The 27,130-nt window shown below is 47.3% G+C and overlaps 2 protein-coding genes and 1 long non-coding RNA gene across 3 annotated transcripts; 1 reads left to right on the forward strand and 2 right to left on the reverse strand.

Moving 5' to 3' along the window:
* The first annotated feature begins 25 nt into the window (after positions 1–25).
* Positions 26–1,526, forward strand: LOC126912488 (uncharacterized). The gene is made up of 2 exons (XR_007707225.1): positions 26–748; positions 956–1,526. It is a non-coding gene; the product is annotated as an uncharacterized LOC126912488 (long non-coding RNA).
* On the reverse strand, positions 1,518–4,082 carry LOC118263968 (uncharacterized). The gene is made up of 2 exons (XM_035576255.2): positions 3,493–4,082; positions 1,518–1,802 (listed from the first exon to the last, which is right to left on the reverse strand). Exons 1-2 carry the CDS (start codon positions 3,912–3,914, stop codon positions 1,556–1,558), a joined length of 669 nt encoding a protein of 222 aa, XP_035432148.1. The 5' UTR covers positions 3,915–4,082; the 3' UTR covers positions 1,518–1,555.
* A 6,669-nt stretch (positions 4,083–10,751) lies between these two features.
* LOC126912562 (tuberin-like) lies at positions 10,752–26,843 on the reverse strand. The gene is given in 28 exon segments (XM_050705171.1): positions 10,752–11,632; positions 12,505–12,681; positions 13,439–13,579; positions 14,130–14,268; positions 14,392–14,468; positions 14,543–14,658; positions 15,329–15,400; positions 15,403–15,702; positions 16,229–16,377; positions 16,450–16,616; positions 16,680–16,788; positions 16,861–16,908; positions 17,318–17,460; positions 18,229–18,577; positions 19,272–19,660; positions 19,731–19,841; positions 19,925–20,121; positions 20,397–20,552; positions 21,360–21,921; positions 21,995–22,225; positions 22,290–22,631; positions 22,705–22,850; positions 22,927–23,068; positions 23,467–23,836; positions 23,911–24,047; positions 25,301–25,558; positions 26,286–26,422; positions 26,516–26,843. Coding segments are annotated over 28 exon segments (5,436 nt in total). The 5' UTR covers positions 26,580–26,843; the 3' UTR covers positions 10,752–11,425.
* Positions 26,844–27,130: the final 287 nt, after the last annotated feature.

Here is a 27,130-nt window from a genome sequence, read left to right on the forward strand (position 1 = left end):
CTCCCGCAGGTTTCTATTACACGAAAATTGCCGTGCTTTTAGAGGAAATGTTTTAAATAATAAAAAGACCGTAGCAATAATAAAAAGACATGTTTTCAACGTTTTATTTTTTATAATGACTTTCACCATAATGTCGTACATATTCTTTAATTAATTTCTTTTTTAGTAGCAGGTATATTACCTTACAGCAAATTGATGTAGATTTTGCTACCGCAATACATTTGTTGCCGTAGACCGCAGATTACCGTAGAACATGAACGGCAAATGTCCTGAGCCGTAACAATGGCAACATTGCGTAAAGTAACTGACGGTTGGGTTGGGTACCTGACCGTCATAAGGTGTGTAGCAATATCATCCTCATTTTGGTCGGGCACAACCAAAATGGGACGGGTATTAATCTAGACTGAAATCTACAACCTGGGTACGAGCTCCAAACAAAATTACCCATTACTTCATTAAAACGGGGTGAATAGGGATCGAGAGTTGAATAGGGACAGAAGAGGGGTAAATAGATACTATGAAAAATTTCCCTGTATCTATTCACCCCTCTAAACCTCTCGATCCCTATTCACCTCGTTTTACGGTTATTGTTTACGAATAGAGGGTATCTAATGCTTTGGTTGCCTCTATGGTTTTGTGACAGAAAACCGATTCAACCCGTCTATGACATTTGACAATGACAGATAACCTAAGAGTAATATAAAATTACAGTATTTACAGTGTTTGGAGGTGAATGACAAGTTGAAAGGTTAGATTGATATTTAATTTAAACAAATATATTTTTTATTACAATTGAAACAACCTCGCATTGTTTCACCGTGAGGAGTAGAGACCTACTCCCCGTTAAGGCCGGTAACGCACTTGTGTAAAAACCATATTGTTATAAGTTATAATATTCGGTTTAAAAATATATATGTGTTGCTTATTTTACTAACCCATGCCTTTAATTTCGCAGATAAACCATGGCTACAAACTATGCACAGTATTCTCAATTAATAAAAGCTTCGACGAACTACGCACGACGTATGCAGCGCCTATCTAATAGAATCTTCGGTGAGGTAGCAATTCCCACAAATTCCAAATCCATGAAAGTGGTTAAGATGTTTTCTGAGCGGCCGCTGCACACCAACGAGGAAATCATTCACTATTATCCTCGACATGTCGAGACACATAGCTTGATGCTTAAACTAAGGGAATATGGGTTATTCAGAGATGAACACCAAGACTTTAAGGACGAAATGAAAAGGCTGCGGGAACTCAGGGGCAAAGTTAAAGTGTGGAGGAGAAAGTTAGACCAAAAGTCCGAATAATTGTGGAACAAACAATTGAACTGTAGTTTTACTTGAAAGTGTGCTAAAGTGGAGCTACGCTTGAACTGTACAGTTTAATTGTTACGAGTGTAGCATGTATTAATCAATCAAGTTGATGCTTGTAGAGCATTTCAGAACTTGTTTAATAGATTGACCTATTTATTAGTCTTTATTTTGGTTTAGATGTTTTGTTAATAAAATAAAATCTCCATCATATTGAGTATATTATTCATAGACAACTAATACTACACATGAGTTATTTTCTTAGGATAGCGCAACTGCTTATAAGGGACCTCCTGTGTTTTGCCAGTGTAGAATGTGACATATACAAAGAACAACATGAACAACACAGACGGCAGCACCATTGTTGTTAAGAAGTACCAGATTGGATGGTGGTAGGTTTTTAAACTCCGTGCAATTCTTTTCATGTTGTAGTCATAATTGCGAGTTAATGCAAATGCATCAAAGTAATGCTTCATCCATTTATACACCCTGCAAGCAACAATAGCATGTAAGTATCAAGTGAGCATGTGGCGGTTCCCATGGAATTGAAGGTACATTTCTTAATGCAAATATTAATGTGATAAAATAAACACAGTGGCATTACGTGCCATAACGTGCACCTCTGCCTACCCCTTCGGGGATTAAAGGCGTGACGATATGTATGTATGTATGTAAAATAAATATGTTCAATTACAGAATGGAAAATTCAGTAGACAAATAAGTATTAATTTCTTTTATATTTACTACAAAACCTTATTTTACGATTAAACTGTCCTGCAGTAATAATACTGAGGTAAATATGGAAATCAGCTCAATCAATATAATCAACTTATCATTACATTTCAAACTAAGAAAAATATGAAAGTTTGCGATGCCTATATACCTATCTCATCTAATTAAAACATTCTATTCTTACATTTTTATCAATCTACAATTTTGAACTGAAAATAACTTTTTATTTTCAAACTAAGATATTCAACATGATATACTTTACTGTGTTACTTTGTGGTCTAAGTAGTTGTTTGAAATAACACAAAAATTGGGGAGCCAAATTTTGGTAGATACCTTGAATTCACCATTAGGAATTAAGAGTCATTAGTTTAATGATTTTTTTTTTCTTAAACTGGTAAATTTAATCACAAAGTGAAGCAATGTTGTAGGTCATACATTTTTCTACAAAACCTGATTTATATTTTTTCTTGAATTCCGAGATATTGTCATACTAAGAATCAAGTTTAAGTAGTGGGCTAGGCGCTATTTTTATTTGTTTTCTTCAGCAGCACTCCATGAATTAATGTGACGCAGGTTTCAGGGACACTTAATATTAGTTTTTAAGTTTCTTATAATATTATTTTTTTTATATTTAAAACTAATTCGTATTCTTTAAGGACTTGCTATTTTCGAGAGGAATCTAAAAAACCTTTGGTCGTAAATGGATATCAACTCATGGGCCCACCCTTGAGTTGATATCCATTTACGACCAACCGTTTCGGTCGGTGGGTACTTTTGAAAGTTTATTCCTAATGATAACAATAAACCCAGGGCCTACACCGGGATTGGGCTCTGTCCTAATTTTTGTCATTTGACTACCACTTTTTGTTTACTTGCTTTGGCCAGATTACAAGTAGATGTAGACACAATTGTTTGCACTTACTCCGAATCTGGCGTCACGTGAATTGTCAAAATAAGAACCTTAAGAAAATTGGTTCAAATTCTTAAGCCAATATTCGTATACGGATGTCTAGTAAATGACATTCGGTACATCACTAATAGTATACCTAATAGGTAGTGAGGTAATAGGTAATACACACATATGTGTATATATATATATATATACAGGTGACTTGTAAATCAACGTATTCCTTTCGTGAGGTGATTATACAACTAAATTTCTACAAAGTTGGCCTTCACGTCCCTGGTCCGAAAGTGGCCAGTTTCTGAGATATTCAACATTATTGGTTTTGGTTAAAACATCCCGAACTATAAAATGGTCAATAAATAAAAGTACTGGTTCCACTTTCGGACCAAGGACCCCAGGGATAATATTCTAGGAAATTATCACTTCCCGAGAGGAATACGTTGAATTACAAGTCACCTGTATAGATGTCGATTTGGACTACGGCGATTAGGCTTCTACTTTATTTAATAACTTTGATGTTTATCGATCGACGAACGTTACCCGTGTTGTCGCAGCTTAAGGCGCGTCCTAGTAGCGTTGGCTAGTCGGTCCAGGTTGTTGTACGGGGTCTTCATGATCACAATTGCCAGGTCGAACCAAGGATGCATGACGTGGTGGCGCACGGCGCGCGAGCGGTACAGGCCTGTGTTGCCGGCGGCCATGAGCTGGCAAGTGCCGCCGGCCGACAGGCGCTCGGCCGCCATGTCGGCGCTGGACGCGGCGCCCAGGCAACGCGCGTGCGCCACGACCCACTCGCGGTTCACCAGCGCGCCGTCGCAGTGCCGCCAGCGCCCGCCGCCAGTGCGTACGCATATCGCCATCCTGTTCCGTCCTTCCACGCCGTACAACTCGTCCAGTAGCTCATCTTGCTTGGCCACCACGCCGCTCGCTATTACCACGATACAAACTAACTTCAGCCACATTATTTCAGCTCTGGAATATTCCCCTTGGTGGCAGGTGTGACATGCAAACTTTTTTTAATTAAGTGGTGAATATTTTTGACAATTTTACTAAATGATTGTGAACGGCCAGCACGCGAACTCATGGAAATAGGTTTAATATATATTATGTTATCTACTCGATACTATTACTATCTTTTAAAATAATAAAACTGTAGAAGTGTTGATCCTGTACAATGAACATAATATTCTTATAAAAGTAAGATTGAATTAAGTTTTTAAAAAGAAACACGCCAACAATCCTAACCTCTCTTTATTTATTTAAATAATCTTAACATGAACAAATCACAAAATAAACTAAATAGGAACTAAAAGTAACAACACAAACCAATATTACAAATAATAGCACTTGAGAGCACAACCATACAACCGCCTCGCCCGAGCGCCGATGCAAAAGTGAAGCGCCGCACGGTACTGCTACGTTCACGTGATGCTATCCCTTCCACCTGACGTCATCGCGCTTATGTACTAGGTTGAGAGGGATTTTCCTCTAAGACGGCCGTTCCTGACAGCTGAACGTCCTCGTCAGCTTGGATTTCTGCAGCAGGGTCCCTTTGCAGTCCATCCTCATTTGATGGTTCCTCACCAACATCATTCTCTTCTGAAATGTTAAAACAACATTGTAGTGATGTATTATTTTGGCTTTGGATACTCATTGCAAACGGACAGCAAGCGTGCACTCAAGCAATCCCCTTACAAAGGGTAACCAAAGCAAGAAGGCATCATCAATGAGGAGCTCTACTCATGAACGATGTCTGCAAACATAATATGAGCAACAGTAAAACAAGAAGCTCTCGAAAGTGGCCCTCTGGCTTACGCCAGGACAACACACAAATAACAACAAATCAAGAAGCCACTTCCGAGGCCCTCTGATAAAACCTCCACATTGAGGAGTATCAGGACAACACACACAAGGTCACCTCCGTGACGTTCTGGCTGCCCCACAAGGGTACCAGGTAAACACAAACATGGTCACCTCCGTGACGTTCTGGCTGCCCCACAAGGGTACCAGGTAAACACAAACATGGTCACCTCCGTGACGTTCTGACTACCCCTCAAGGGTACCAGGTAAACACACACATGGTCACCTCCGTGACGTTCTGACTACCCCTCAAGGGTATCAGGTAAACAACACAAAAGTCACCTTCGTGACACTCTGGCTGCCACTTAAGGAAACCAGGACAACACAGCTCACTCACCAGTCCCGAAGAATACCTCACATGTATCCGGGGTCCACTCACCCCGCCACTGAACCATATGTTCTGCGGCGCTCTGAGTCTTCTTCCCATATGAGCCTGCCAATAACTCAAGCTCGTAACGGTGGTGAGGCAATGCCCGGACAACTTTGTACGGACCTCGCATCCCGGAATCTAGTTTGCCGGTACTTTGTGAACCTTTGCTGACGAACACGAAACTGCCAACAGAAAAAGTACGGGGCTGTCGACGACCCTCATTAACGTAGGTGTCCTGCCGTTGCTGGTTGGCAGCAAGCAGTTCCGAGACCCTCTGTCTCCTCAGAGTCTGCAGGGCTTCTCGGTTCGGATGAGAGTCACTCAGCGCAATGTCTCGAACCAGCGATCGTAGAACCGGAGTGGTTCCTTCAACACCGGTCAGCAGTTGCAGGGCAGAAGTACGAGTTGTTGCCTGCTTCGTGATGTTAAGAGTTAGCTGCACTTTCCATAAAACGTTGGACCAAGAAGCACCCCTGTTATTTACCTCTATGCGCAGCATGTTGAGGACTGTGCGGCAGTACCGTTCGACTTGGCCGTTCTCGCGATGCATCCCGGGTGTGATAAAGTGCATAGAGGACCCAAGTTCACTTACCCAGTCTTGAAACGCAGCACTTTCGAACATCCTAGCTCTGTCACACACTATAGTTGACGGAGTGCCAAACAGTGAGATGGCATTGGAAAACACCCTTTTCAATTCATCCGCGTCTTGTCGGTATAAAGCGTATAATAAGCAAAATTTTGAAAATGAGTCTACAACTATGAGGATGTATTTATAACCGTTGGACTCTGTTAACGGCCCAAGAACATCAGCATGTAACACGGAAAAGGGAATGTCTGGTTTCGTCCAAGACTCAATTGGTTGGTGAGGTGCTCGGGGTACTTTCTTGTGCGCTAAGCAAACGATACAATGGCCAACATACTTCTTAACAAAATGTCTAAGACCAGGAAACCAAAAGTGTCGCAGTATCAAGTCGACAGTTTTATCGACGCCTATGTGATCGTGATCGTCATGAAAGACTCTTAAAAGACTAAGCCTATGCCCTTTCGGTATGAAACACAGAAGGCGCGAGTCTTCACCAGTAGGCGTGTACTTATAGTACAGCAAGTCATTTTTAATAAAAAATCGACTGCTATCCAACTGGCCCTCTCGAACCTTCTGCATTAGATCCTGAGTCTCTAAGTCGGCAGTTTGAGCAATTTTCGCCCAGTTTCGTGGATTTTGGATTTGGAACACGTGAGCGGGCTGTCTGCTGAGAAAGTCAGCATGTTGCATGTTGCAACCCTTTCGATACTCTAAAGAAAACTGAAAATCTTGCATGTAAACCCACCAGCGAGCTACACGAGGTAGTAAATCTTTTTTTCGTTCAGTTAATTTTAAAGAATTGCAATCGGTGACAATTTTAAATTTGATACCGATCAAATAATGCCGAAAGTGTTGCAAAGCACGTACCACAGCTAAGGTCTCTAGCTCGTAACTGTGATATTTTGATTCCGCTCCCTGGGTGGACTTACTGTAATACCCTACAACTCGCTTACGTCTTCCTTCGTGTTCCTGAAGCAAAATAGCCCCGAATCCTATCGAACTAGCATCCGTATGTAGTTCTGTGGGCAAACTGGGATTGAAAATTGCTAAAACTGGCTCCTCAGTTAAGCACTTAATGATATAGTCGCGAGCAACATCTTGTTCCGGTCCCCAAGCAAAAGGCACACCTTTTCTCAGTAGCTTGGCAATACAAGCAGTCTTTGAGGCGTATTCAGCAATGTACCTGCGGAAATAGCCTGCTAGCCCCAAGAACTGACGCACCTCTTTTACATTTGTGGGCTTCGGGGACTTAACTAGAACATCAGTTTTACTCGGACTCGGCCGTACCTGACCATGTCCAATCAGCCGTCCTAAGTATTCAACTTCCGTATCTAAAAACGTACATTTCTTCAGATTAACCGAGAAACCTGCCGCTGACAGGGTTTTTAAAACCTCTCGCAATACCTTTAAGCCTTCCTCGATCGAATTGGACATGATCAGTACGTCATCAATATAGGTCAATACATGGCCAGTGTCTATAAGATGCTTGAGTGTCTTTGTGATAATGCGCTGATACACGACAGGGGCGTTAGCCAGCCCGTAGGGCATTTTCAAATACTCGTAATGCCCTTCAGGCGTCACAAAGGCAGTCTTACTAATAGAGGCATCGTCTTTCATTGGTACTTGATGAAAGCCAGTAGCCATATCAAGACTGGTAAAATACTTGAAGTTGCCTAATTTATCGATGTGGTCATCGATTAGTGGCAATGGAAATCTCTCCTTAACAGTGACAGCGTTTAAGGCCCTATAGTCTACGCACATCCTATCCTCCCCGCTCTTTTTCTTTACGAGGATGATAGGACTCGCATAGTCTGATTGGGATTCTCGTATGATACCCTTACTCAAAAGCTCATTAATTATGCCGCGAACGCGTAACTTCTCGTCTGCCGAAAGCTTGTACGGTCGATAACTTATTGGACTGTCACTGCTAAGCCGAATCTCCATGCTCCCAGTGTTTACTGTGGAGGTCGCCGTGCCAGTGGTGAACGTTCTAGAAAACTCCTCGATCAATGATAACAAACGTTTCTTGTCATCACCAACTAAGGGTGTCCTCACTTGGTCGGCCAGCTCCACAGACGACACATTGTACGCTTGATCAACCCTCACCAATCGTTGAGAGTCACTTGTCCTAATGTAGGTGACACCATCGCGATTTAAAATGTCAGTCCCTACCAAGACAGGTGCCTGAATGCAATCTGGTGGTACTACATAAAGATCCGCCTCTAATGATAATTCAGGGAACTCAATTATTGTCTTAACAAAAGAAGTAGACTCGATGTCTTGACTACCGATACCTCGCAATCTACGATAGGTTGGCAACTGATTAAAACTAAAATGCTTTAAAACCGATCTAGAAATAAGTGAAATATCAGACCCAGAATCAATTAAAACATCTACGGGTAGTTTTTGAATAATTGTCGTCATCACGTTCTTTCGTCCGGAATCAACGCGGAGCAAAAATTTACGTCACTACCACTTTTATCATTAGGCTTAGAATCCATACGTTGCTTAAAATAGCACGAATCAACGAGATGACCGGTTTTCTTACAATAGGTGCAAATCACTTTGACTGGTTTTGAATAATTAGACTTCGTGTCTTTTACGTTCAAAGTCTCAGAGGGGGTAGATTTTGAATTAGAAGTGGCTGAGTCAACTTTTGATTTTTTTGAACAATCAACTTGTTTGTGACCGTGTTTGCCACACGAGAAACATGTCACCTGTCCCCTCTTAAACGATTCGCGTTTACGAGGATTGGAGGTTTCAGCAGCTGACGAGCGCATGGGATTACCGGTAGCACTTTGCGTGTTCTTAGGTTTCACATACACGGACAAAAATTCGACCAAATCTTTCGGCTGCAGTTTGGCGTTGGTAGCCGCGGCTTTCACCTGAGGATCGGAGATGCCACGAACTACTATAGCGGTTTTGAGCTCATCCGAAAGCCCTCGTACGATATTTAACCGCAGTAGGGACATTCGAGCGTACTCTGCATACGTGGTGAACTTGTTAGACGTTGTACTCATGACGTCATACAGCACAGTCGCCACATCGACTTCACGCGGACACAACGATCGAAACTCGGCTTTAAAATTCGACCACGAGCGATCGCTTGTCACCCAATGGTTCAACCACGTTTTGGCGTCACCACGCAGGCAGCCACCAATACGCCCAAGACACTCATGATCATCCCAACCGTTCAGGTTTCGGCCACGGTCTACCTCCGCACACCACACATCAAAATCATGCAAACTTGGGTCAAAATTTGAAATATAATAATGCTTAGATCTTACTTGTAACAATGAAGACAGTGCACCGACAATCCCATCCGCCGTGCTGCTGGTATCGCGCGGCGTTTCCGCAGGCCGGCTCGTAGAAGGCGTTGCCACGCCAACCTCGGCTGTAGTCTCGGTAACGTCCAAGACCACAGATGGGGGGCTGCCTCGAACGCAAGGACGAGACGGAGCGGTTAAATTAGTCGCCGTTACCGGCAGGCGCTCCTCAAGTGCATTTAGTCGTTGCAAAATCTGATCCACCGGATCGCGTCGTTTTGAACGACGGTCGCGACGTTTGTGTGAACCATGCCTACGTTTTCGACTATCACGACTCCTACTTCGACGCGTGGGTGGCGTTTCACCACCTGAATAATCACTGCTCGACATAATTACTACCTTGCGGGTAGTATTTACAAAAATAAAAATAAAAGAGCAAAGTACTAAGTTACCAGAAAAAGATTGATCGACCACCTGGTTTTAAAATAAAAGGATGGAGAACGATTAAAGTCGCGTTAACTATCCCACTTCTGATCTTATAAAAGGAAGATCAAATTAAGTTTTTAAAAAGAAACACAATGACAATCCTAACCTCTCTTTATTTATTCAAATAATGTTAACATGAGCAAATCACAAAATAAACTAAATAGGAACTAAAAGTAACAACACAAACCAATATTACAAATAATAGCACTTGAGAGCACAACCATACAACCGCCTCGCCCGAGCGCCGATGCAAAAGTGAAGCGCCGCACGGTACTGCTACGTTCACGTGATGCTATCCCTTCCACCTGACGTCATCGCGCTTATGTACTAGGTTGAGAGGGATTTTCCTCTAAGAATATATATATAAAAAGTAGTATCTGCTATAACTGCAAAGACAGTCAAGCCAAAATTGTTAGGTACTTATTTAAAAAAATGTCTGTCTGTCTATCATAAGGTTCGTACAAACTTGTGTTTTATAACACGTCCACATTACGTAACATTGTCATTCAACATAAAACAATATTGTATACATATATAACGTCGAAGTACATATGAATATTATACATGTTTTAGAACATTTAGTGTCCACGTTATCTGAAACATGTAGGTACCTACAGCAATGTTGTGTGTACGCACCTTTAGTTACAATATTGTTTTTATATTGAATATTGTTTTATATTTACGCATTCATTTTCGACATGATGTTACCGCCATCCCTACTTTCGTTCTATACAATTATTATACATTTATACGGTGGCGTACAGCGACACTTCGTGTTCAGTATAACTGGCCGGTTAAAAGGTTAAATGAAAGCGCTAATCTTCGGAACTACGAGATCGAATTGAATAATTTATTCTTATCGCCCGTTCATCGAGTAATGCTACAGGTAATAAAACATCACGCTATGAGCTAGAGAAGAGAGATTATATAATGGTAGAATGTGCTTCAACGCGTTTTTCTCCGGAAACACAGGTCTGAATATGTTTGTTTTGAGCAACAAGATACGAGCAGAATCCAACTCGGATGGGCAATGTTCAGGAAATCTTGTCATCTGGAATCCCGGAATGCTTTAGGCAAGTAGGACAGGATGGCACACGGAACCTAGACACGGTCGCTAGCGTGTGGCGAGTTGTCGACGCGGAGGACTCGGGGAGAGATGTTGTATAAAGTCCGCCGAGATACGAACTACACATTCATATGTTATGGTAACAGGCACTAATAATGAAACATAGGACAAATAGCCATCATTTATTTGATTACAAAATGTTTTGTCAGGAAATAAATTGCTACATAAAATATATAAAACAAGAAATGCCTCAACTGTGTAGCGATTCAGAGACGAGTGCGCGGCGCGGCCGGTGACGTCACGCCCCGGCCGCGCTGCGCTCCTCGCTACGACAAACTCATCATTATTTTGTGAAAACATGTACTTATTCAGAATTCTTAACATTAACTTTTACATTATTCAGTTCAAAATCTAAATTTATATATGAAATTAAACTATTTAAGCCACGTCCAACCTAGACCAACACGTACCTATCAGTAGAATCGAATGAAACATAAACAGTTCCGCAGTACACGGGGTCCGGCAGTCGTCCACTTCACTGGCGGCGGCTCGTATTGTTTCTATTTATTGAAAAACTTCTACATCAAAGTCGCGGGAACTCGTAAGCGAAGCGATTTGTAGAAAACTTGTCAGCTTTATCATATACTTCATATTTCTATATCGTATTTACTCGTTACTCTACTATCACATCTCACGTAAGGGTTCATGTAAAAATAAACTGATCGAGATATAAGCAAAGTAGTCGGACGCGTCGTCGGCGACACGCGAAGCAGAGTGCGCGGCGAGTCCGTCCGACGACAGACACGGCGGCGCGACCAGCGTCGGGCGCTCGCGGCCGCGGCCTAGGTGTAGTCGTTGAAGTCGTCGATGGCCACGCGGTGCGCCAGGTCGGGCGGCCCGGCGTAGGGCTCCGGCGGCCGCGCGGCCGCGGCCAGGCGCTCCGCCTCCGCGCGCACGCGCAGCCGCTTCAGCAGCCGCAGCCGCTCCAGCGAGTTGGACGCGTACGGCGCGCCGCCCAGCTTCAGCGACTGCGAGATCTGCGACGCCAGCTGCACACAGCGCCGCCACCGTCACCATCGCGCGCCGCCCCGCGGGGACCGGCGGTACACGGGTGGCTTTGAATTCGACGTGTTCCTCTCGGGACCTCTACTATATACAACTAATTTCCTACAGAATTTGGACCTCGGGGCATATTTTGTGGTTCGAATATGCGTCGTGGGGAGGTCACATTAAACAAAAATTTCGCAAATAAATATGTTTTTCTCTTTACACTCTACTTATCATCAAGTTATTAATTTGTTTTTGAGAATTTTGTAAATAATTTCACGTTTCTGGGTAGCTTATAAACCAAGAAAGTTTTTTTATTAGATTGTATGCTTAGTGTCATATAATGTTTATTAAATAAATCCAGTTTTCTATTGACCAAATTATTGACTCAAAACAAAATTTGATAGGAATTAGCTTGCTATTTTAAAACGAATTATACTTTTGCCAATACGTCGAATTTAAAGTCACCCTGTATAAACACAGCGCTACACCAGGGCCGTGGTGCGGCTGTATACACTACACAGGCTACACCAGGGCCGTGGTGCGGCTGTATACACTACACAGGCTACACCAGGGCCGTGGTGCGGCTGTATACACTACACAGGCTACACCAGGGCCGTGGTGCGGCTGTATACACTACACAGGCTACACCAGGGCCGTGGTGCGGCTGTATACACTACACAGGCTACACCAGGGCCGTGGTGCGGGCTGTATACACTACACAGGCTACACCAGGGCCGTGGTGCGGGCTGTATACACTACACAGGCTACACCAGGGCCGTGGTGCGGCTGTATACACTACACAGGCTACACCAGGGCCGTGGTGCGGCTGTATACACTACACAGGCTACAGAGACTACACTAGAGTACGTACCGCGCAGTGCAGCGCCATCTGGCGCGCGAGCAGCGCTACGTTGGAGTCGGAGACGCAGTGCGTGTCGTGGTGCGCCAGGAACTTGGTGCGGATGCGCTCGTCCTTCGTCTTGACGAAGACGCGGTTCATGCCGTGCTCGTACGGCTCCACTACTACGATGCAGAAGTTCAACTGTCCCTGGACGCCACGGGATCAATTAAATATTTTACGTCAATATTTTTATTATAACTATCGTGAGACACTAAATTAACTAAAACTCACGGTTTACTCACGGTAATTAATGGAGAAGAGCAGCGCGCACAGATGCGGCAAGGACGCGCAGCCTACTGGTGATATTGATCGAAGAGTTCGTCAGTGACTCGCAACTAGTAGAGCTTTGCTCCATAAATTTACGTGAGTTTACCGTGATGTTTGTTTTACGTCAACTTCGTCGATTAAAGCAGCAGTTTCCAGAGGTTTTTCTTTGCCTCACACTAGTACTTATTGTCTCCCCTGCCGCGTGGATGCGTTTACAAACATAGTCAAGTCAAAATATTTTATTTCAATTAGTCCAGGAAGACAATACGAAAGTCAAAACAAAAAAAAGTTAAGTAAAGCAATTTGTTCGTTCCCAGTGTAAACTCCTATGGAGAAGAACGAGCAAGAGAAACTCCATACTTTTTCATACAAGTTGGACACACCGAGCGGGAATCGAACTCGCTGCATGTGGCGTAGTAGCCGGTTGCCCTAATTTCTTCCCCGAAGGCGCTTTTCCACGGCAAGTGCTGCGCGCGCCCATCGCTGCGCTAACCCTCGACTGTTGCTTTTCTTTTCTCACAAAATTTAATACTTTCGAAGAAACATTGATTTAAAATATTGACTCAGGAATCGGTCATAAACAGCAACCGATGCTGCCTGCATGGCAGTCGGCGTCCCAGTACACAGACGGCGGTACCTTGATGGTGTGTATGTTGAAGTCGGCGCCCGAGTCGTTGTACACGATGGACACGTAGTCGTTGCCGATGTACTTGCGCTTCTCGTTGCACGTGGGGTCCTTGGCCGACGACGGCATCGCCGTGGCCACGTGGAACAGCACCTGCAACGCCGCGCCACTACACTCACACGGAGAAGTCAACAACTTGACCAACTCTTTAAGGAAATTAATATAATGGCTGTTGCTTCTCAATATAGGAAGCTCATAAAACATAAGTTTAGTGACTGACACACGCGTGCTTGCCGTCACCACAGGTTCACTCAAAGTGTTCCTTTCTGAGAGGATCACTGTACAATCAACTTGTACATTATGTTTTATTTGTGTGGACTTGTAAGGGCTCACGTAGACGACGCTACCGCGTCCGTATCGCTTCATTTTAGCACACCACTAGAAATTACACAGTTTATACAAAGACTTTGCTAGGTAGGTAGGTAGGCAAAGAAACGTTTATTTGCAGCTAGCAATGTGTAGGTACATCCAGCACCCTGTGGCAGAGACGAGATGCAGGGAATGCCGGCCAGTCTCGAAGAATATAAACAGGGATGTGCAACATTTTGATGTAATAAAACTTGACGCCAAGCGGCCACGTAGTAATCAAACCGTATGAAACGTGTCGCGGCGCCGCACGTGCTGCGACTAGTTGGTACGTCACCTGCATGATGTCGTCGTTCCACACGTAGGTGTAGTGCCCGTCCTTGCCGCCCTTCTCCAGGTTGAGGAACAGGTGCGGCTGCTCGTCCGCGCCGTCCAGCGGCACCAGCGTACCCAGCTGCGTCAGGAACTCTGCGTATCTGTGCAGGTCACGCGCACTGTACTGTGTCCGCCCACTCGCTCCCTCACTCACTCACTCCCTCACTCACTCACTCACTCACTCACTCGCCCAGTTGCGCACTCGCTCGGTGCCAGGGACCTACCTCACACTGCCGTATTCATTTTTCAATATTAAAACTTCGTTGTCTTGTTGTCCGGGTCCCACGTACAACACTCCGATCTGCAAGAAGTGGAGCGGTGAGAGCGTGCGGGTCGGGGGCGGGGCGGGGGCGGGGCGGGGCGGGGCGGGGTTACCTTGTAGGTCTCGACGGGCGGCACGAGATCGAGGTTCTTGATGGTCCGCTCGTGCTGCACGCCGGCCACGCGTAGCGGACGCTCCGCCAGCGGGTTCAGGATGCTCGGCGTCTCCCCTGGACACGCGCATATCATATCTAGTCTTAGCTTTTATTTTTTAATATAGGGTACATTTTTGATCTATAATAGAAAATAAAAATAAAAAGAAACATTGTCCCGCGGTAGTACGAGTCGGAGTCAGCCTACTTCAGTGAACCAACCTATAAGAGTCGGAGGACTCAGAGTCTGCTGATATACAGCTGCCGTAATGTTGCAGGTTGTCCAGGAATGTGACGGACATGTGGCGTGGCTGGTATAATGCCGTGTTTGTTGATACTGTTCAAATTGGCACAAAGACAAAATACACTTTTTGGCTTATCTACTGGTCTTATTTAACTTATTACCCGACTGCGCCAGAAGGAGGGTAATAATATAAAATAAAGTATAAAATAACAAAATAGCGGATTTGTGGCGCCAAATTCTAATATTGTTCACTTTATAGCCTGAACGACTCGATGGGTTTCAGCCTCAAAGGCGTCGTTCCGGATGCACTTATGTATTATGTGTGTGAGGTTATTAAATAAACTTGTTCAGTAATAAAACTGAAAGAAAATAAAATAAAAAATGTAATTTAAAAAACTAAAAAACCGAATGCGTTTCCTTATAAAATGAGAATGAAAAAACCCTAAAACAAGAAAGTCATCGTATCCGATTGAAGCAGTCGGGAGCCATGGAAGGTGCGAGTACCTGGCACGGGCGGCGTGATGGGGTAGGTGCTCATGTTGTGGTACAGCTGCAGGAACACGAAGGACGGCGACAGCCCCCGCCGCCGCCGCCCACGGCGCCCGGCGCGGCCGGCGCGGGCGGCGCGGCGCGCGGCGCGGCGCTGTGGCGGCGCGCGGGGCTCATCACGGAGATGGTGTTGGAGCGCTTGGAGCGCGCCAGCGGCGGCAGGTCGTGGCCCGCCGGCACCGTGCCGTCGCTGGCCGTCTGCACAGGCGCGGCCAGTGAGCGCGTACTCACCTGCCGGCGCCCCGCGCCCCCCGCGCCCTCCGCGGCGCCCGCACCTACCTTCTGCAGCTGGTGGTGCGCCCCGCCGCCGCCCGCGCCCTCGCCGGACCCTGCGCACACGAGATGGATGTTATGACGACAAACTATACGATGGCTAGCTCTTTGACTCCGATACATTTTTACGGAGCGAGTATCTCTAAGCCGTATTACACGGGCCAAACAAGTATAATAGATAGTCCAATCACCGCCAAAGATCTTGTTTTGAGAGTTAATGATTTGTGATGATATAACGATACCTAGTCGATTTTATTAATATACATCTGTTATAGAGTTCAAATGTAAGTAGTCAAACACGAATGCCCGGTTTTACCAACGTCTCATAAATTTTAAGGAACCCCTGAGTTAAAATAGAGTCACCTATCTGCAGGAAGCACCTATCTTAGCTACTGAGAAACGCAGCAACAGATAAAACACACTGATAGTGCAAACGAATTCGAGTGAGAGGTGAGTTAAAGTGGTCTCTTACGCTACCTAGTTTAAGTGGTCTCTTACGCTACCTAGTTTAAGTGGTCTCTTACGCTACCTAGTTTAAGTGGTCTCTTACGCTAAGTAAGTGTTAATTAAGGCAGCACTCACCGGGGTCGGAGTTGTAGGTGCAGAGATGCGGATGCGGCGCGTGCGGCGACGTGCCCGACATCTCCTCGGGGATGGCCTCGCACGACACGCGCATGTCGCTCTTCTTGGCCGCCTTCTGCCGCGCGTGCAGCGACTGCGCCGTGCTGCTGCTGCAACGCAAGCTCTCAGTACTGCAGCCTGTATCCTGGCCCGCGCCGTATGTGCGCCGTATGTATACTCACGTCGGCTCGCAGCTGGGCAGCAGGATCATGTCGTCGGGGTCCACGGGCAGCTCGGCCGCCGCGCTGGCCGCCGCGCTGGCCGCCACGCTGGCCGCCACGCTGGCCTTCCACGAGGACGACATCTCGGGCGAGGAGTTGGAGCGGCGCACCGGGTGCCGAGACTTGCCCTGCAACACTCACGCTACAGTGCCGCCGGCGGGGCGGGCGGGGCGGGGCGGGGCGGGGCTCACCTCTGGCACGATGAGCAGCATGTCGTCCTCGTCCGTGGTGCTGGAGGAGCTCTGCCGCTGCGGGGAGCCGGGGATGTTGATGGGCTGCGTGCTCATGCGGCCCACGGCGCTGCAACAGACACAGTGTACATGCCGCGCCCGCGCGCCGCGCCCCCTCCCCCCCGCCCGCGCCCCCACTCACCTGCGCGCGCCGGCCGGCGGCTTCCTGTCGCCCACGGTGGACTCCGAGCTACAACAGACGTCGGCTGACTGCACGCGCTGCGCACTACTGTACGGCCGGCGCGCCGGACAGTAGTAGCTGCAGGATGAGTCGAGGGACTCGCCAAGCCACGCGTGTATTAAGTATAAATAAATGAATGAAACATACAATGGTTTGCTAATCTGTAACACTATTAATACTTTTAACATGTCATTTACACTTTTTTATGTTTAACAACTGTACTGAGCTCTATTGTACCAAACAAGTCCAACATCCATAACAGAGATGGAAAGAATTGTATGATCGTCAAGATTGAGAGTGTGTATCAAATATCGCAAGGATCTGTCATCAGGAAGTGGGTACAATTCCAACTATTAAAATTAACCACTTGACAATATTTTAAAACAACGAGTCGAGAACGTATAGGAATGGCACTCACCTAGACTTGTGCAGGTCTGTGGTGGGCGTGGGCTGCGAGGGCGCGAGCTGCGGGGGCGCGGGCTGCGGGGGCGCAGACTGCAGGGGCGCAGCGCGCGCAGACCCCGACGAGCCGCTGCGAGAGCGCGGGTCGCCGTCCGAGCCCTGCGGCAGTATCGAGGTGAACATTATATATTACAGCGCGGCCGGCACAGCGCCGCTCCCTGTACTGCCGCCTGCACAGATAACACGGACGACCACCGGGGACGCTCGTGTCCACCGTGCCTGCCACGCCAGCGATATTTCAGCGTAGGCGTATGCCGAGCATTCAACTGTACTACAACTATTTTATTGGTCCACGATAGTTAGTACCATTTTATAATATACATTATTCAAATAAGTAGAAGCAAATTAATAATAAATTAACTATTGTTAGTAAATATTTTAGCTATTATTTTACATCTATTCATATAAAAACATTTATGCATTAGATAGATCATAAGACGAAATATTTAGGTAGAAATAAAGCTTCCAAACTCTTCAAGTACTCACTATCGATATCTATATTTTTAAACTGACGAAACTAAGATAGTACGAATACATATACATGTCATTATTTTACAAATAATTATATCAATTTTTATGAAACAGACTAACTTGGTCGTATAATAAGTCTTTAATTTTTTTTTAAACGAATACGTAATTATTCTTTTTGGCGGCAGTTTTAGCTCGATCCAGTGGTTACTACCGTGAATTATTTTAACTCGATGCGACTCAGGAAACGGTCATAAACAGCAATCGAACTTATTTACCTCTCACCACCTGGCAGCCGTCAGGGTTGGCTTCTTAGATTGTGACGCGTATAATACTTAATCGTAAAGTTGAGTACATTATTGAATGCGTATATTGTTACGTAGCCGCGGCAGTACTGACCGCGTCGTGGCGCGAGTCGCCCAGGCCGCTGGAGGCGGACGAGGCGGGCCGCAGCGGCGCGGGCGCCAGCAGCGCCGCCACGTCCTGCAGCGGCGACTCCAGCAGGTAGTCCCAGTTCATGTGGTTCTGCACGCGCATGACCCAGCACACGTCGCCCGTGGGCGAGCGCACGTGCACCTCGGCCCAGTTGGCGCACCAGCAGGGACACGCCCCGGCCGCCGCCAGCTCGGCCACGCGCGACCAGCCCGCCTCGTCGCCGTCCACCTCCTTGGACACGCGCTCGAAGTGCTGCGAGAACTGGTTCAGCACGGCCGCCAGCGGGTCGCTCTTGTTCTCCGACGAGTTTTGTCTGAAACAAGCTCACCTCTACTGCGTCTCGTCGCGCACACTCCTACTTCGTGCCGTGGGGAACAGAAATACCTGCATACGGTTCAGATAAGACAACCTACTACACTGCAGCTCTTCTGTGACCGAGAAACATGGAGCCGTTCATACAGAGTTTAATGCTTTTTTAATTATTTCTTTTTTAATTTTTAGTATTCGTTGTAATATTTCTTAGATGTCAATGAATACACTTTTACAATAAAGTTCCCAACCATATTCAAAGTTCAAATTTAAGTAAATTTAAAAATGTTATTAAAGAAAATCTTTGTAGTAAAGCTTTTTATAAAATAAAATACTACTTGGATGATAGTCAGGCTTGGGAATTATCTGCTATAATGTCCACACAGGTCATGTTGACATGTTTGTAGCATTTAGTTACATTTTTATACAATTTGACATTAACATAACTCGACATTTTTTATATATTGTTTCCTTTTTATTGAACACTGAATTACATTTGAAAATATGACCACATACAGAAGCTTGAGGCCCAATTATAACGTCACCGCCCGTGTACAGGTAACTTTGTATTGAATAGATCGTTAACTATATGTACCATACTTGTGGATCGTGTCAATTAAACGGGCCCCGGAGCGGGGCCCACAGTGATAAGATACGCAACATTCGGGAAGTATTGAATGTTTCATAATGTTTCATACCGCTCGAGGTCGGCGGGCGCTGCGGGCGCTGCGGGCGCTGCGGGCTGGGCGGGCGCCAGCGGCGGCAGCGGCTCGGCCACGCTGTCGGCGTGCTGGCGGCACAGCGCGGCGCAGCGCTCGCACAGCCCCTGCTTCAGCGAGTTCTGCAGGCAGCCCGACGTCGTGATGGTCACCAGCTTGTGGCCCACCAGCCACGTCATGGCCGGCCCGCCCGCGAACAGGAACTCGGCCGTGTCGCTGCGCGCCGGCTTCACGCTGCACGGCGTGCTGGTGTAGCGCGCCAGCAGGTCCAGGCACGTCTCCGTCAGCTCCACGTGGAAGGCGGCGGACGCCGAGCTGGCGCCCGCGCCGCGCCCGCCCAGCGGCACGCGCGACACCGCGCGGGACCCCTGCAACACCCGCCGTCAGCACCACCACTCCGCTACACCACTCCACTCCACCACACCACACGCCACTCACCAGGCTGGAGCTGCGCTGCCGGTTGGACGAGTCCTCGTTAGCGTTCTGGAAGTGGTTGCTCTTGTACTGCAGCTGCTCCTCGAACGGCATGATGATGTAATTGTGCAGGCCCTGTGCACAGAGACACGTGTGAGCGAGGGGGTACGGGGGGCGGGGACGCGAGGCGCGGGGCGCGGGGTAGGACAGACACGCACGTGTATGATGAAGCGCACGAAGTTGCGGCGGTAGGACAGGCGGCACTTGAGGAACCAGGCGGCGATGACGTGGTGCGCCAGCGACACCACGTAGTGGTTGTACCGCGACGGGTTGGTGTACGGCAGCAGGATGGCGAACACCGACATGTACTGGTCCTCCACGAACGACGCGAACACCTTCGGCAGCCGCGTCAGCGCTGCAACACAACCGCACTCACTGCTACTGCTCATACAACGCCCGGCTACTTCTCAATTCATCATTTCATATATTATTTCTTCTAACTACTGTTTTATAATGTTGTAATAGAAATCATCTGTTCTCTATTGTAGATGTTGTATTACAAAATATATTCTATTGCCTGTTGTCTGTTGTAACAGTTATAGATATAATTTTGCATTTGGACGTCGTTTACATTAAACTACATATTACATTGTATATTATGCAGTATGTAATAACGGCAATTCTACTTACTGGACAGGAACTCCAGCATGGGACTGGCGATGGCCTTGGTGTCGGAGATCTTGGACAGGTCCAGCAACACCTCCGGCAACATCTTCACCATGGTCTCCCTGGTCTCCAGCGTGAATATCGTCAGCGCGTTGATGTACGGCTGCGGCGTCCTCAGCACTGCGGGTGAGTATTCAATTGAAACATTAGCGAGTACAATGTCCCCACCGCAGCACCGGCGGGACGTCTACTTCACTGCGGACCAACTTACACTATATTCATATTCTCCGCCATTATATTTGTGTACACTGTATTGTAACCAACTTCCCAAAAAGAAGGAGGTTCTCAATTCGGCCGGTATGTTTTGATGGTCTTTTTTTCTTTGTTTGTTTATGGACCTATTGGAGTTATTAGACGTTTTGTTCGAAATACGGTCCCATAAAAATATTACGGATTGGTCATTGGTCATTGTATAAGCATTATAAATACTTGAACGATTTCATTTCCACGATACTTTGTAGTTTTTACATCGATTACTCGAACATTACTGGTCCGATTTGTGTGATTTTTTTATATTGGTACTGTTGCGCCCTGCCAGCATCTGACGGTGAGATCCGACGGGAGTCAAGGTACCCCTGGAATATATTTATTTGAGGGTACCCCCTGAAGTAATAAGTATTAATAAGTACTGTCAATTTCATGACTTGCGTCTGATGATCATCATTTCTTGTCGATGAGCATGTTGGAAGATACAACTCCTCAATGTTTAGGAGTTCGTAGAATTTTTTTTTAAAAGTATATTTACATAAGCCATACAATATCGATTTTATCATTTCAAAGTAACTGTCGAAAATGGAAACGAACCTGCTGCTTTACTTAAGTCGGTTAGAATAAATAATTTATTAATACATAGATCGATGTTCTATTATGTATAATAATATGTCCATGTGTATAATGAAAGATTCAGAAACGAGTATGTGTACTCACCCATCCCGTACTTGAGCAGACAGCGCACGATGCGCTGCTGCGTCTGCGGCTCCAGGTAGGCGTGGTAGGGCGCCATGGCGGCCAGCGCCGGCAGCGCCGCGCCGTGGAACTCCGACACCAGCAGCTTGTGCTGCGGCGGCGCGCGCAGGCACTCGGGCAGGTTCAGGCTGCGGTCGCCCACCATGGCGCACAGCGTGGACGCCAGCAGGTCCAGGTCCTGCGCGCGCCGCCCCAGCACCAGCGCGCGCCCCGCCAGCAGCGCCGGCAGCGCGCGCAGCAGCCGCGCCAGCACCGCCCAGTCCTTCTCGCGCGTCAGCGCCGTGGCCAGCAGCCGCGCCGCGCGCCCCACGCCCAGCACCAGCGCGCCCGGCGCCAGCTCGCGCGCGGCCCCGCCGCCGCTGGGCGCGCCGCGCGCCGCCGGCGGCTCCGCCACCAGGAACGGCGAGCACACGGGCCGCAGCCGCAGGCTGGCCGCGCCGTACACGGCCGCGCCGCTCGCGTCGTAGCAGAAGCCCACGCAGTTGAACTGGTTGGCGCGCAGCCCGAACAGCATCTCGAAGATCTGCACATAACGTCTGTCCGGTCGTACGGCGCTCCGGCGGCGCCGGGAGCCGCGGCGGCGGACGGGAGCGTACCTTGATGCGGACGTCGGGGTGGTGCATGAAGAGCGCGTGGCGGCGGTAGTGGTGGTCCAGGTGCTCCAGCAGCACGAGGAAGGCGCGCGCCGCGTGCGCGGCCGGCGCCGCCAGCAGCTTAGCGTGCAGCAGCTCCAGCAGCCCGGCGCAGGCCGCCGCCACGTCGCTCGTGTCCGTGTCGGCCGGCACCGGCACCTCCGACACGTACATCTCGAACGGCCGGTTCAGGATCTGCACAGCGCGCGGGTTGTAGTACTACGGCGACACGCCGCGGGGGGCGGGGGGCGGCGCGCACCTTCTCCAGCAGGTCGATGAGGTCGGTGCAGGCGTCCGACGTGCAGCCCTTGGCCAGCTCGGTGAGCGCGCGCGCGGCCGCGGCGCGCAGCGACACCTCGGCGTCCAGCGCGCACGAGCTCAGCACCGGGATGGCCACCAGCTCGATCAGCTCCTCGCCGTACAGGTAGCGGTGCCGCCGGATGAAGCCCAGCAGCTCCTGCAGCGCATGCAGCCGCACGGCGCGCCGCGCCTCCTGGCGCACGTAGCGCTCCGCCAGCGCCAGCGCTGCAGCCACCCACTCGGCGCCCGGGGGCGCCAGCGCCGCCGCACGGGCGCTCACCAGCCGCATGGTGGACGCTTCCTGCACACGTGAGCGGCGAGTTAGTGGGGGCGCGGCGGAGGGGGCGAGGGCGCGGGGCGCGGGCGGCACTGACCGGGCGCTCGTGTCCGCAGGCGTCCAGCAGCTCCAGCAGCGCGTCGGGGTCGCCGCGGTACTGGCCGGCGTCCTGCAGCTGCTCGATGCTGGTGATGAGCGCGTGCACGCCGTCGTGGATGAGCTCGTTGGGCGGCTCGTAGTGCTCTGTAACAGCGGCGGAGTGAGCGGGTGCGTGTGGGGGGGCGGGGTGTAGGTAGGTAGTACAAAGTAGTGCACGCACTGTCCTGCTGCAGCACGCGGCGCACGATGGCCAGCAGCACGTCCCAGGCGGGCTCGCACAGCTCCAGCGGCGCGCGCGCCACCACGCCGTGCAGGCTCACCACCACCTCGTACGTCACCACGGGCTGGTCGCCCTCCAGCGCCTGCGCATGCACCGTGAGATCTTCCATTACATGTATGCAATCGTGTATGAGAAGCGTGCATCTTACACATCCGAACCGACACGACGATCACTTTTTTGTGAACAAAAAATGGAATAATCATTTTATTATTTAGATTTAGATTAACACTTACCCACGCTTTAATGTTTTATTTACTATCCGAGTTCAATAAAGGAGAAGGTTCGTTTCGATATTCGACAGTAACTTTGAAATTATCCAATCGATTTAGTTATATTCTTTGTTGGAAGGGTTGATGTTGTCTGGGGACGCGTGACGCGCCAGCTAGACATATTTGTAATCATTAGCAAATGACTACACCGCGAAATAAGCGATATTCGTTCGATCGAGTTTGATACATATAGAAATATTTGGTGGTCGACCTTGAGGAAGGCGGGCAGCACGGCGAGGTAGGAGACGCGCAGCGTGGGCACGCGGCGCGGCCCCCACAGCGCCATGTTGACGTAGAACACGGCGCCGCGCTGCAGCCCCGCCTCGTCGCCGCCGGCGCGCAGCAGCGCCACCAGCTGCTGCAGCGCCGCGTGGCCCATGTCGGCGCCCAGCACGCTGCGCATGAGCTTCCAGCTGGGCTGGCAGTGGTGCTCCAGGTTCACGGTGCGGCACAGCGCCGCCACGAAGGCGCGGTGCGCGGCGCGCGGCACCATGGAGTACGCCACCACGGCCTCCAGCAGCGCCAGCGCCGCCGCCACCACGCCGCCCTCCGCGCTGTACGCCATCAGCTGGCACGCGCAGCTGCAACACCACCCCGGTCAGCCCAGCGCGCTACTCGCTACTGGTCCGTCGGTAACGACAGAATGGATACGTACTCGACGATCCCGTGGACGATGTGCTCGTCTAAATACGTGGCGTTGTACTTGACGACATTGATGATGAGCTGCAGGAACTCCACCAGCTGCGTGGCGGGCTGCACCTGCGGCAGCCACTCCAGCAGGAACGGCCCGATCTGTGAACACGTGCACTGTCTTACTCACACCAACTATACGCACCAGTACCGACGTCTGCTCGCGACTTCATCTACGTACAATAGCGATACTACATAGAGTTGTCTTCTACTTTACAAAAACCGGACATTTCGACCTAAAAGCCTGACTTAGCGTTGCAATAATCCTATCACTTGGCAGGATGTCGTTTGTTTATAGTGTAAGGTATTTGCCGTTATGGCACGTGAAATAATAATTTCGTAAAAGAAAATTTATTTTTAATACTACATTAAAAAAAAATTGTTCATTTTATTAACTGGCATGATTTGCTTCGCTTTGATCGCCCCATTTTGATTTGACACCAACATAACACAGAAATCGAGAATAACTTGTTAAAACAGTACACTTCGTAAAAAGGACATCTTTTCCTTTTTACGAAGTCGGTAAATCAATAAAAACTAGAGTAAATGATTATGGTTTTCAACAAGTTACTGACACAAGCCCATGAAAAAATGAATATTATAATGTAATTCATACTGGCCGTAGTGTACGCACATTGTACAGTCGCATTATTGTGTCTGGGTATACCTGCCCGCCTATATTTCATACAGTGTAAATCTTTTGAGGGTTTTCAATAACCACCCTAACCCTATATAATATTGTATTGTACAAATCAGCTGACAGTGACACAGAATATGGTCCATGAGATAAGAAAGATGATACCACACGTAATAAAATTACCATGGTTAAAGTTCGAATACGAGAGGATCAACTTAATTCAATAATCAAACAAGCACAATTTTTATATAGGACATTGACAAATACTCCAAATTCTTAAGTAAATACGTATATTTGTATTCAAGTTTGCAAATAATTAAAAATTGACATTATTTACATCACTAAGAGGCAGCATAGGAATGTAGAATGTATCCATAATCCTAAAAAAAAAGAAAGTATTTCTTTAAATACATTCTACTTGTGTATGCAAGCTTAACCAATTTGTAGTTGTCATCATCAAACATACACAATTGGCTGGCTCCAGCGAGATCTCCATCGGAGTTACAATTGTACCGTCAGCCAAGGTATCGAAAATTTAATTAAAGACATTGATTTAGTATAAATTTTTTTTTTTGACAATTGACAATCTATAAAAAGGGCAGTCCAACATCATTATGTAATATTAGCATGCACTCAGCACGAGCAACCACAGGAAAATGACCCAGTGGATAGCGAGTTTGCCATAGGATTTTGTTTGAAAAGTAATACATTTACTTACCTCTTCTTCAAAGCAGTTAATATTTTTTCCTGTGTTGGTAAGTGTGTGCAGTAATTTGAAGCGTAGCTGAGTGTCCTCGGGACTATGGCGAGCATGAGTGTCTCGCAAATAATGAAACAAGATTGTGCGCATGATCTGCAGGTAGTCTGCCTGTCCTTCTGCCAAGCACCGCAGAAACCACAATGCTGCATGTCGAGCCTCCACATTGCTATCCTCTAGCAGGTCTCTTGTCAATGACCAAAGCTTTTCAACTCCACCCTTTTGACAATAAAGAATAAAAGTTGGACAATACAAAAGTATCCTTACATTTCATAATAATTACATATTGTGACATACCAGTGACCAAAACATCTGCCATTGCAGTAATTCTTTAATTAGTAATCCTATGTGAACCAGACGAAACACACTGTATATGTGGCTAAATATAATATTCACCCTTATACACTTATTTGTTGGCATACAAAATTACGTGTACAGGGTCTTTATAGTAAAAGTACCTTTTTTGTGATCTGTGAGGTCAAGTTTTTGTTATTCGCTAACAACACAGTTACATTTCTACCCTTCATATAACATGTATATGGTTATATCTTTAAGACATATTGTTATAATCACACACACACACACACACATTATAAATTTGAGATTTCATTTGATTGGATGTTTTTCCATCAATCATGCTTAAACTACTGAATGGATTTTGATGTAATTTGGTATACAGACAGGGTATAATCTGGCATTTGATAAAAAACGGTTTCTAACTTTAATGTTCCTATAACATAAATAACGAATGTAAATAAATTACATGAACACAGATTGTTAACCAAGATATCAATAAATCTGATGATGGAAACAAACATTTGTGTATCTGTTAGTCTCCAAGACAAAGCAGATAGCTCAAGAAGGAAAGGAATGTAGCAGAAAGAGACTGCCTAGGAACAAGTTAATAGAGGGTACTACAATAACAAACATTCAGTGTGGAGCTCACCTCTTGCACTCGGATGTGGATCGCCTTCTCGCCGACCTCCTTGAGTGCGCGCAGCCTGCGGTGCAGGGGCGCGTCTGCACTCAGCTCCCGCTCCAGCTCTCCGCTCACTACCAGCTCATTGCGCGGCGGCAGCGGCGCTGCACACATTGACAACATACACTCATCTACACTCGAACCTCGCAACTCTTTCATTTTATGATTTTGCCTCTAGATCGAACCAAAACACTCACCCGATGCACCCTTTTTGAAGAGCACTTTCAATTTGTCTTGTAGTGATCTATCTCTCGAATTCATTTTACGACGATGCCGGTATCGGTTTTGTTTTAGCTATTCTTTCAGATTTAGGGGTAGGCGTCACGATTACCTATTAATAAGAGATTGCGAATAAAAACTCATATTTATTAAAATAGTTCTCACTACCGCTCCTGGCTTTGCTATTCTATTCACCGTGTTTGACAGCTCCCCAACCAAAGTACTTCTTATACAGCTGACAGGTAGCCATTCAATGCAAAATCCTGAACGAAATAATGAATCGAGAATCGAGATAGGTACTCAAATTGGACTCTAAATTTTATTTAGGTTTTGTCACTTGATATTCTTGCGAGTTTCAATATTAAAATAATATATAGATCTTAAGAGTAAAATAAAGGCTGGAAACCGGAAATATATTGGCCACGTGTGTCGTGGCGCGCCAATCGGTTTTATACATTTCATGGTTAGAGCCAAGAACGTTGAAGAAAGGCGTCATCGTGTACACTGTACACGCGAGGGCACCAAGTTTTAACGTCCTTGGTTAGGGGAATTAAAGCCACACTAAACTTGTTTGTTATGAAGTGGCGCATCGT

The sequence above is a fragment of the Spodoptera frugiperda genome, chromosome 26 (genome assembly GCF_023101765.2).
Source record: "Spodoptera frugiperda isolate SF20-4 chromosome 26, AGI-APGP_CSIRO_Sfru_2.0, whole genome shotgun sequence".
NCBI lineage: Eukaryota > Metazoa > Arthropoda > Insecta > Lepidoptera > Noctuidae > Spodoptera > Spodoptera frugiperda.

Bases quoted from the DNA above. Each gene is read 5' to 3' on its own strand.
- LOC118263968 (XM_035576255.2), bottom strand. From the start codon at position 3,914: ATGTGGCTGAAGTTAGTTTGTATCGTGGTAATAGCGAGCGGCGTGGTG. The intron at 1,803-3,492 runs GTAACGTTCGTC...TGTTGCTTGCAG, and splicing joins CTTAAGCTGCGACAACACGG to GGTGTATAAATGGATGAAGC.